At 38.5% G+C, this 12,497-nt stretch overlaps 1 protein-coding gene across 2 annotated transcripts in view; it reads left to right on the forward strand.

The window, feature by feature from the left end:
- Positions 1-12,497, forward strand: part of LOC100246624 (rho GTPase-activating protein 7) — a 48,092-nt gene that overhangs the window by 18,393 nt on the left and 17,202 nt on the right. For both annotated transcript variants that reach the window (XM_002276241.5, XM_010653217.3), the window contains exon 13: positions 11,437-11,658. In XM_002276241.5, the coding sequence (XP_002276277.2) occupies positions 11,437-11,658 (222 nt within the window). The remainder of the gene's footprint in view (positions 1-11,436; positions 11,659-12,497) is intronic.

The following is a 12,497-nucleotide window of genomic DNA, read 5'->3' on the forward strand; positions in this document are numbered from 1 at the left end:
CCAATCAATAAAATCGATCATAGGTGTAGTATTTCCTTCTATATGATGCCTAACATTATCCAAAAAGGAAAGCATAAAAGAGGATTTAAGCTATTGATCTAAGGTTTCCACATCTTCAAAAGTCCTCCGATTTCTTTCATGCCAAATGATTCAAAAAAGACACAAAGGAGCAGCTAACCAAGCTTTCTTCTACTTTTTTCCTATTTGAACCTCATTCTAGCTTAGCAACATCAATCTAATTGAAGAATGCATCACCCGCTGCAACCCAAATAATGAAAAAAAATCAACTGCCACATATCTGCTACCCATGAATTCTTGGAATTGGTGACAACAAACAAGGTGGGGAAAGACTCTTTTAGCAAGGTGTTGCCACACCTCTTGTCCAGCCAAAACTTGACTCTCCTCCTATTCCCAATAATGAAGCATACTTTGCTTTTAAAAATCTTCCAATTTTTTCTGATGGCCCTCGAAAAGCCTAATCCGTAACCTTCACTAAGTACCCCCAAAGTCCAACCTCCTTCCTCCCCAAACTTCTTAGGAATAACACACTTCCACCAAGAGTCTGTTTCTGCAACAAGTCTTCAACAAGTCTTCAACCCCTCAAAGATTCTATTAAATACATATTAGAAAGAATATTGATTTAAATGCTTTCTATGAATTTGCTAATTATATATGGTAAGGAGAACACCAAATAACATCTAACTTATTAGCAATAAATCAATCAGCCAACAAGACACACCAAAAAAGGGAGGAAAAACACAGAGCTTGTTTTGTAGTGGAAATCAAAGATCCTCATTCCCATTAATTAATAGGCCCATACCCTTCCTATGATCAAAATTCTTCTAGCTTCATAGCCTATGTTGTTTCAACACAAATGGTAAACCTAAAACCCAACAAAACTTTGGTTGTTGTGTTGGGGAGCATGAATGGAGGTGGGGGTGGGTTTGGCACAGTGGTGATTCAAAAAAAAAAAAAAAAAAATCCTTATATTTCATATATATTTTTTTTTTAAAGAAAGAATAGTAGAATGAAAATTCTGCCCCCCTAAATTTATTTATTTTTTGATTGATAAAGAAAATGTATTAATGATAAAAGAAGGTATACATGATGTATACAAAGCAAGCAAAAGACCCAAAAAAGTAGGACGAAGGCACAGAAACCAGCATACGCATTGTACATAAAGCGTAACCAATCTACAAATTCTAACATTGACAAAGAACCGTCTCTAATATACAATTTATCCAATCCCAAAAAAGGTTCAAAAAAGAATTTTAAATTGTTTGATCTAAGCATTCACAATCATTGAAGACTCTCCTATTTCTCTCCCTCCATATGGTCTAGAATACACATAACGGAGCAACCTTTCAAGTCCCCCCCTAAAGTTATAACTAAATATTATTGACAAGATATAACACTTACTCTCTATATTAAGATTTTAATAAAATTTAAAATACAAATAAAATATTTTATAAAATCTATTTAATATTCATACTTATTTGTTTTTTTTTTTTTAAATTTTATTTTCATTTGATCATCATCCTAATACATTTTTCGTTATCCTAATGTATTTGAATGTTTTTTTAAATTATGATTTTTCAAATAAAATTAATTTTTTTTTGTAATTTTGTATTTGATATTTTATTTAATAAGTTTCTTAATGGCTGGTTAGTTTAAATTTTAAAATATATTAAATTTTATACTACTTGATTTTTGATAAAATTAGTCTTATTTAATTTTAAGCATAAGAGACAATATGACTTAATAGGATACATTGAATTATAAAGAATAACTATCAAACTTTCATAAACTACTTATATTTTATGATAAAAAATAAATAAATTACTTATATTTTACTTGGAGGGGTTTTTAGCGATTGTGATGCTACTTATATTTTACTTCAAATTTTAGTGATTGTGATGCCTTATATGAGAGATAATTATTGAATAAAAGGCTTCATAACTTTTAATTGATTTATATTTAGTTATTTGAAAAAATCCCAAATTTTACCATATAAATTATTGAATTCTTTAAAATTTTTGTTAAAAAAAATTGCTAATATTATTTAACATTTTTTTTAGTGAAATTTATTCCTATTTTTTAAAAATTTGTTTGATAAATTCCTTTGAATTTCTTTCATAAACTTTTTTTTTTTTAATAAACTTTAGAACATTTTTTTAACTATTGATTTTAGTATTTTGATTATTTATCGTAATTGATGTATACACTTAATTAATTTGTTAGATGACAAAGAATTGCTTTTGATCCAGAGACTAAAATATTCTTTTGTTTATTCCCTTTGGTTAGAGACAAAGTCGTTTATAAATGATTATCCTTTAACTTTAGTTAGTTTTGTTGATTGGTTGGGCTCTTGTTAAGGTTGTTTTAGTCTTGTCTGTTTCAATGTTTTCTTTTCCTCTTTTGACCGTTTTGGCGGTGGGTGCAGAGAATTTAAGGGATTTTAGACCAATTAGCTTGGTTGGTGGACTATACAAGTGGTTGGCCAAGGTGTTAGCCAATAAACTCAAAAAAGTGGTTGGAAAAGTGATCTTAGAGGCTCAAAATGCTTTTGTGGAGAGGAGACAAATTTTGGATGCCTCACTTATTGCTAATGAGGCCATTGAATCCATTTTGAAAAATAATCGTTGTGGCATTCTATGCTAGCTTGACATAGAAAAAGCTTATATTCATTTGGATTGAGCTTTTTTGCTTTCGGTTTTGCATAAGAAGGGTTCTGGTGAAAGGTGGATTAGATGGATGAAAAGGTGTATCTCATGAACAAGCTTCTTTGTTTTGTTCAACTGTACTCCAATTGGTTTCTTTCAGAGCTCTAGAGGCTTAAGATTGGGGGGATCCCTTTTCACCCTACTTATTTGTTGTGGCTATTTTTTTTTTTTGATAAGCAAATGATATATATAAAACGGCCAACAGCCTCAAGGCATACAGGAAGTATACAAAGCTACCAACCCTCAAAAAACAACCAAACGAATCAAGCCCTATTGAGGTGCTTAGTTGTTTGATAAGAAGGGCAGTCAGTGGGGGTTTCTTGAAGGGCTGCCAAGTGAGGGGCAAGGGTGGAGAAGGGGTGAATATTTCCCATTTGTTGTTTGCGGATGACGCCCTAGTCTTTTGTGAAGCCTTTGAGGAGTAAATGCCGTATCTAAGTTGGTTACTTATGTGGTTTGAGACCATATTGGGGTTGAAAATAAATTTGGATAAAAGTGAGTTAATTCCAATGGGAGAGATGAACGATATTGAGCACTTGGCTTTTGAGCTTGGTTGTAAGGTGGGTGGGCTTCCTTCCTTTTATTTAGGCCTCCCGTTGGGTGCCCCATTTAAGTTTATGGCGGTTTGGGATGGTGTGGAAGAGAGGTTTAAAAAAAGATTGGTCATGTGGAAGAGACAATATATCTTCAAAGGAGGGAGAATTACACTTATTTGAAGCACCTTGTCTAGTTTGTTCATTTATTTTATGTCCTTGTTGCGCATCCAAATGCTAGTTAGATTGAGATTGGAGTAGATTCAAAGGGACTTTCTTTGGGGTGGTGGGACTCTTGAGCGGAAAACACGTCTAGTGTGGTGGGATATAGTTTGCCTTGACAAGAGGAAAGGGGGCTTGGTTGTGAAACGTCTTTCCACACTCAATAAGGCTCTTTTGAGCAAGTGGAATTGGCTCTTTGCTATTGAGAAAGGGGCCCTTTGGAATTGTGTTATTAGTGGGAAGTACAGGGAAGAGGAAGTGTGGTGGTGTTCCAGGGAGATGAGGGAGGGGTTTTGTGTTGGTGTTTGGAAAGTCATAAGGAAGGAGTAGGGTTTTGTGAGTAGTATGATCTCTGTTAAGAGAGAGAGAGAAGAAAACCTTGATTCTCAGTCATTGTGTCTACTTACAATTAAGAAAATATATATATACAAGGCTAGGAGTCCTAACTACCATACATGTGACCTATATTAAAAAGGAAAGATTGTACACTATAAATTCATTATATTCAACACTCCCCCTCAAGCTGGAGCATATACGTCATATGCACCAAGCTTGTTACAAATGTATTTAATCCTAGGACCTCTGAGAGATTTAGTGAAGATGTCTGCTAGTTGATCATTTGAATTAACAAAACTTGTAGCAACACATCCTGATGCGATCTTCTCTCGAATGAAGTGACAGTCAACTTCAATATGTTTGGTCCTTTCATGAAAGACTGGATTGGATGCAATATGTAATGCGGCCTGGTTATCACAGATGAGTTTCATCTGTTCATCCTTTCCAAATCTCAACTCTCGAAAAAGATGTCTCAACCATATGAGTTCACATGTTGCCAAAGCCATAGCTCGATACTCAGCTTTAGCACTAGATCTGGCCAGTACATCTTGTTTCTTACTCTTCCAAGATATTAGATTACCTTCAATAAAAACACAGTACCCCGAAGTGGAACGTCTATCTGTGGGTGAGCCAACCCAATCTGCATCTGTGTAACCAACAATCTGAGTATGACCTCTGTTCTCGTATAACATACCTTGGCCTGGTGTACTTTTGATATATCGAAGAATGCGGATTACGGCATCCCAATGGCTATCACATGGTGACTGTAGGAATTGACTAACAACACTCACAGGAAAAGAAATGTTTGGACGAGTAATGGTGAGATAGTTCAATTTACCTACGAGCCGTCGATATCTCCCAGGGTCTCCTAAAGGCTCCCCCTGTCCTGGTACAAGTTTGACATTCGGATCCATAGGTGTGTCTATCGGTTTACAGTCTAACATACCAGTTTCTTCCAGGATGTCTAAAGCATACTTCCTTTGGGAAAGGACCACACCAGAACTGGATGGAGCTATCTCAATTTCCAAGAAATACTTGAGTTTCCCCAAGTCTTTGGTTTGAAAGTGGGTAAAAAGATGTTGCTTTAGTTTTTGAATACCATCCTGATCACTGCCTGTAATGACGATGTCGTCCACATAAACAACCAGATAAATACACTGCCCCAAGGAGTTATGATGATAGAAAATTGAATGGTCTGCTGTACTGCGAAGCATGCCAAACTCTTGAACAACAGAACTAAAACGGCCAAACTATGCTCGAGGAGATTCTTTCAAGCCATATAGAGAACGACGTAACCTGCACACTAAACCAGACTCCCCCTGAGTAACAAAACCTGGAGGTTGCTCCATATAAACTTCCTCAGCAAGATCACCATGAAGGAAGACATTTTTAATATCCAACTGATAAAGAGGCCAAGAACACATAGCAGCCATGGAGAGAAGCAAGCGGACAGAAGCAATCTTGGCAACATGGGAGAATGTGTCACCATAATCAGAACCATAAACCTGAGTATAGCCTTTAGCAACTAAGCGGGCCTTAAGGCGATCAACCTGACCATCAGGACCAACCTTAACTGCATAGACCCAACGACAGCCAACTGTAGATTTACCAGAGGGTAAAACAACAAGATCCCAAGTGCCATTAGAGTGCAGAACATCCATTTCATGCACCATTGCCTGTTGCTAGCCTGGATGGGAAAGAACTTCATGGGTGCTCTTTGGAAGAGAAACAGAGGATATAGCAGAAACAAAAGCAGAATAGGGTGAAGATAATCGATGATAACTCAAAAAATTGTAAATAGGATGAGGATTACAAGTAGAGCGAGTACCTTTCCGAATAGCAATGGGTAAATCATCAGGAGAAGGCAGAGCCGAGGTAGGAGAAGCCGAAGGGATAGGAAGTGAGTCAGTAGGTGCCTCAGCAAAAGGGAGAGGAGCAGCGACACGAGGGCGATGATGATAAACTTGAAGTGGTCGAGGAGGCATAACATCAGATGGGGAGACAATGGGAAGGGGCAAGACTTCAGAAACAGGAAGAGACTCAGAAGTGGTGGAAAAGAATGGTGAGTCCTCAAAGAAAGTGACATCAGCGGAGATAAAGTATTGATGAGTCTCAAGGGAACAACAGCGATAACCCTTCTGAAGTGTGGAATATCCCAAGAAGAGGCACTTCATGGCTTTGGCGGAAAGCTTGTCCTGTCCAGGAGTGAGAATATGAACAAAACAAGTACAACTAAAGACACGAGGATGAAGGAAATAAAGTGGTTGGTCAGGGAAGAGAAGGAAATGAGGAATCTGATCATGTAAAACAGAGGAGGGCATACGATTAATTAAATAACAAGCGGTAAGAACAACGTCCCCCCAAAAACGAAAAGGAACATTACTATGGAGGAGGATAGTACGAGCTGTCTCAACAAGATATCGATTCTTGCGTTCAACTACCCCATTTTGTTGAGGAGTATGAGCACAAGAAGACTAATGAAGAATCCCATTATGAGACATAAATGAAGTAAATGGAGCTGAAAAATATTCCCTGGCATTATCACTGCGTAACACACGAATAGAAATATTGAACTGGGTCTGGATTTCAGCATAAAATTTTTGGAAGATAGAGAATAACTCAGCTCGATTTTTCATTAAAAATAACCAAGTACATCGAGAATAGTCATCAATGAAAGTGACAAAATATTGAAATCCTAAAGTAGACGCAGTCTGACAAGGACCTCAAACATCAGTGTGGACAAGCTCAAAAGGAGACTTTGCCCGATTATTCAAACGCTTTGGGAACGAGACACGAGTATGTTTCCCAAGCTGACATGATTCACACAAAAGCGACGACAAAGTGGAAAAACGAGGGACCATCTTCTGGAACTTGGAGAGACTACGGTGGCCCAAACGACTGTGAATGAGGAGAGGAGCATCAGTAGAAATGCAAACTGTAGGAGATGAATCCGAGGTGAGGTGATAGAGGCCTTGAGACTCACATCCTATGCCAATCGTCTTCCCCGTACTCCGGTTCTGCAAGGTCACAAATTTATCAGAAAAGGTAATAGAGCAATTAAGAGTACAAGTGATTTTGCTAATGAAAATAAGATTAAAAGGATATTCAGGAGTATAAAGGACAGAAGTGAGAGGTAGAGAAGGCAGAGGAAGGGCCAAACCAATACCTTTAGCTACAGTTTGAGAACCATTAGCTAAGGTAACAGTAGGTAAATCAAAGGTAGTAGTAATAGAGGAGAAAAGATCTTTATTACCAGATAGGTGATTAGAAGCTCTAGAATCTAGAATCCAGGGTCCAAGAGAAGATGTGTGGGTAAGGTAGGCAGAAGCATTACCAGGCTAGGCAACAGAGGCAACAGAAGCCTGAGATGCCTGAGATGCGGAGGAGCTTGGAGGCTGAGGCAACTGAGAATCAGAGGACTGGGCCACATGGGCAGTGCGAGGAGGCCGTCCATGTAACTGATAGCAACGATCGCGAGTGTGGCCAGTTTATTGCAATAGGTGCAATGAGGACGTTGGCCTCTACCTCGGTTACCACTGCGTCCTCCTCGAGAGGTAGTGTGAGAAACTAACATAGAAGAATCTGAAATGCTATCAGATGGCAAAGTCTGAGTGGATGAGATACGAACGAGGTGAGCAAACACATCATCTAAGGACGGAACTGATGAATTACCAGGAATTTGATGGCGGACAGGCTCAAGATCCGGACGGAGGCCAATAAGAGTAAGGACCATGAAGAACTTATCAAGCTATGTTTGTTGAGCCCCAACATCAGGAGAAGGAGGCATCACAGTCAAGAACTCCTCCTTAAGAGAGGCAATCTGGCCAATATAAGTAGATAGATCCAAGTCCTGTTGGCTAATATGGACAATAGCAGAAGCCACCTTATAAAGACGCTGGATATCATTCGTGTATAATCCTTTGGCCTGAGTCCAAAATTTAAAACAAGTTTTGTAAGCCCGAAGATGAAGAAGGATCTTAGGATCAACGGATTGCCATAATACACTACATAACTGGGCATCTATCTTTCTCCACTGTACGCGCTCAACCTCAGGGATATCTGCCTCCTGTGTAACCAAGTGATCCTCATATCCTTGTCCCATAAACCAAAGTTCAACAGAGGCAGATCAAGAAAGATAATTTTCACTGCCAACCAATTTCTCCGAAGTAATCATAGGAGATCCAGATATGACAGAGGAAAAATGGAAGTTTTAGTAGCCATATCCACTTATCTGGAGAATGAAGTATATTTGGATCGAAGAGAGCCCTAATATGGCTTCAGATGCGGCCGAAGAAGGAAAAATCGAAGAATCACCCGTGTGAGAGACCAAATGGAAAAGAAAAACAACCGTGGCACCACCGGAAAGGTAGAAGAACACTTCCCAAGGCACGTGCAAGGATTAGGGTTGAGAAAAAATAGCCGGAGGACGCCGGAAAAATTGTTCGGAGGGCCGGCGGAGGCAAAAGAACCCCAAAAGAGGCACGTGCAGGGCTCGGATGGCAGAAACATGTATGAAGGGTGGCTAGTCGGCATCAGGCGAGGCTGGAGGAGGAAGCGCGTCGCTAGAAAGTGGCTCACGCGCCGGAGCGTAAGATGCAGTCGTCGGCCGGAAAAATGCGCGTGGGTGGTTTTTTGGCTCCGGTGCTTTGGGAAAAATTGGAGATCTCCTCCAGGCGCTCCTTGCGGTGTGGGAAAAAGACGTCGTCGGAAAAGTCGCCGGCGGTGAATGTTTTCTGACGACGATTCTACCGATCGGAAAGCTTTGGGGTCTGGGGAAGGTGGCCGGAATGAAACATGGTCACAGGAAGGTTTCCCGGAATTGATGACACGGGGAAACTGGAAAGAATTAGGTTTTCTCCCTTGGCTCTGATACCATGTTAAGAGAGAGAGAGAAGAAAACCTTGATTTTCATTCATTGTGTCTACTTACAATTAAGAAAATATATATATACAAGGCTAGGAGTCCTAACTACCATACATGTGACCTATATTAAAAAAGAAAGATTGTACACTATAAATTCATTATATTCAACAATCTCCTTGGTGGGTAATGAGTAGAGGGTCTAATTCTAGAAGGATAAGTGGTGTGGGAATGTTTTGTTGTGTAACTCTTTTCCGTTCTTATTTGCCTTAGCAAGTTCAAAGGATGCATGGGTGGAGGATGTGTGGGATTCTTCTGTCCTTGGGGAGGGGGGCTGGAGCCTGTGTTTCTCTAGACCCCTCAATGATTGGGAAGTGTGGAGAGGTTTCTTTCATAGTTAGATGGAATGAGGGTACATAGGATGATGAACATAGGGTGCTTTGGATGGAGACAAGGAACGGGAAGTTCACTGTGAAGTCGCTCTATACTGGTTTAGAGTCGAGGATATTGATCTCTTTTCCTTGGAGCAACATATGGAAGGCGTGGGTGTAACCTAGGGTTAGCTTCTTCGCTTGGGAGGTGACTTGAGGAAAAATCTTCGCATTTGATCAAGTCCAGGAAAGGGGGTGGTTTTTGGCGAATAGATGTTTTCTATGTCATGTTGAGGAAGAATTTATAAACCATCTCCTTGTCCATTGTGTAAAGACAAGAGTCTTGTGGGAGTTGCTTTTTGCCCTTTTTGGGGTGTCTTGGATGTTGCCATCGTCAGTTAGAGAGACTCTGTTACGGTGACATGGTTCATTTGTGGACAAGAAGCGTAGGAAGGTGTGGAGAGGTGGTCCATTATGCTTGTTTTGGATAGTTTGAAAGACAAGAAATAAAATTGCCTTTGAGGAGGAAGAACTTTTAATCCAAAGTTTAAAAAGTTCTTTTGTTTGTTTTCTTTGGTCATAAGCAAAAGGGTGTATAAATGATGTTCCTTTAACTCTTTTTAGTTTTCTAGATTGGTTGGGCCTTTGGTGATGGTGGGTTGGCTTAAATTCATTCTTATTTTGTAACTTAGGTTTATTGTGGTGTTTGTTGGTGGTAGCTATATATGTTTTGTATACCTTGAGTTGCTATTTTAGCGGCCCTTTTTAAATTTTTTTTTTATCTATAAAAAAAAGCATTTTTTGGTAGGCAAATAAGAACATATGTATTTACATTTCTCTTTCCTTGATTAGCCTTTAGGTACATAGTGTATACATCGTCTGTACTTTGTGTGCCCTTTCTAGAACACTATTAATATATTCTTTTTTATTGCCTAGATATATATATATATATATATATATATATATATACTCTCTAGACCACATATAAAGATTCGATATAAGAGAATTGTTAAGAGATTGATTTGTGTATCACACCCCTTCAAATTTTCAGTTGCGTTCCTTCCAAATTGTTCAAAAAGGCATAGAGGAGGTTTTTTATTTTTATTTATTTTATAGATTTTTATAGATTTTTTAATTTTTTAATAGATAAATGAAAAAATATATTAAAGGCTCCTAAATGGAGGTGCAATACAGTATACACAAAGCATACAATAAATGCTCAATGTAGGCAAGAAGGATAAAAGCAAAAAAGAAAAAAAAAAAAAAGCAAAACACATATTACTTACTAGATTTGAATAGATTTTATTGAATGGGTGTGTATGCGTTAAGGGAGAGGGTTTTTTTGTGCTTTCTTAGTGGCTTGGGTTCTTTCGTAAGGGGTGAGTTGTTCTACACTGTATCTATTTGAGTCACTTCTTTAGCGCCTCTTTTGCAATACACATATTACTTACTGATAAAAAATAAAAATAAAAAAGCAAAAAAAACCCCTCTCCTTATTTTAAGCTTAACCCCACACCATTTTGTCATTTCCGCTGCTTCTTCCTAACATGTATAGCTTCTGAAGAAGCTCCTCAACTTTATCCATCTTCCAATCTTGAAAATGTCTTAAGAAGCACGGGTTCCACATGACTAACCCACCCTCTACCTCTTGAACATCATCCACTCATGCCTCCTTGGAAGTTGCAAAGGAGGATAGAGATGGAAAAGAGTCCTTTAAATGAACACCACCACATCACACATCTTGCCAAATTTGATTCTTGTCTCATTGCTCACCTCAAACTTCCCATCTTTTTCTTATCAACTTCCACATCTGGCGTAATGAGCGTTGATGGATTATGATAATTATTAGTGGGGAAAATCTTGCTAGTTTTTGCTTTGCTGTGATTATATGGTTGGGTTGGTTTGTTGTTTGCTATTAGAATGTTGAAGAGCCAGGAAGAAGTATCCTTTTCTTTGTGATACTATTCTTTATTGATAATTGAATATGCTGCAGTTTTCTATTGAAGGTCGGAAAATATGAACAATTATCATACTGGTGCCATGCTGATTTTATTCTGCAAGAGAAAATGAGGAATAACAAGTTTTTGACTCTTAACAAAATCTTAATTCATATGCAAATTCACATGACTATAACATTGAAATTTAGAGAATTTTGGCAATGCTGATTTTTTCTGCAGTTGTGATGATGCTTCTGTTTCTATGTTTTAGTATTGAGTCTTCACCTACTTTATGTTTTATATGCCCTCGCAAGTACAAGTAGCTGCATGCTTTCCCTCATTTTGTGATGCCAGCTTTTACATTCTTGTTGATCTTTATCGTTATTGTATTATTTAGGAGGTACTCTATTTTGCTGTTGTTTATGTGGTGCTTTGTTGTCATTTGTTCTTTCAGGATGACAATCTACACAGATGCTCTATTTCAGCAGATTCTCGGATTGAAAACAGTGGGAGTGAAGATTCAACAGATGATGAAAACATAGACATGAGAGACAATGGTTACCATGATGCAGAAAATGAAGTTGATCCAGACACTGAAGATGATCCTGAACGTGTGCACAGTGGCAAATTGAGTGAAAGCAGTGGTTATGCTGGCAGTGATCTTTATGACTATAAGGTTTCCTCTTTCTCTCTCTCTCTCTCTCTCTCTCTCTATATATATATATATATATATATATATATATATTTGTGTATGTATGTGTGTGCATGTGTGTAAGAATGATGATTTAAGAATTGATGGGCCATTGAGACCTGGGCGAGTAACTATCCCATTGGTTTGATCTCTATATATAGGGGAATGACGTTCATTCTTTTAGGGAGAAAAACCACAATCTTTTAACAGGTTCCTCCCATTGTTTATATCAAACTTTAGTCTGATGGTTGCTTTCTGGGTAATATGGGTAGCTTGGGAATTGGGGACTTTTTCAGAGATCTCAAGGAAGTCTTGCTTTAAAGCTGGCTGGATGTGGGAGGGTTGTTAAAACTTACTATCATTACTTGAGGAATTTAAAGGAGGCTCTATTGTTGGTTTTAGGAAGTATGTTGGTAGAAGAGGATGAGAGACAGATTCTGAATTGGATAAAAAATGGAGATGAAGGAAGGCCCCAGGGGTGGAAGAAGATGGTTTGCTGTGGAGTCCAAATCTTTTGAGCTTTTGGTTGACAACATAGGAGGGAAGTTGAGAGGGTGCATTTGGGAGAGATGCAGAGGCTATCTTCTTGGATCAGATTTGGGGATGCAAGCCTTAGTAGTTTGCTGGATGGAGTTGAGACTTGCTGTAGAGGGAGTGACGATAGAAGTTAGTCCCTTGTTTGGGAGGAGGGGGGGAAGGAAGTATAGGCTGGAGTGTCACTCAAATGAGGCGGGAAGATTTCTTCTTTGCTCTGTTCATGATTTAGAGGCAAAAAGATTTTTTCTAATTTTTCTAGAAGGGAAGGGGTTGATTGGAGGCTGGAA

The sequence above is a fragment of the Vitis vinifera genome, chromosome 6, assembly GCF_030704535.1.
Source record: "Vitis vinifera cultivar Pinot Noir 40024 chromosome 6, ASM3070453v1".
NCBI classification, from domain to species: Eukaryota; Viridiplantae; Streptophyta; class Magnoliopsida; order Vitales; family Vitaceae; genus Vitis; species Vitis vinifera.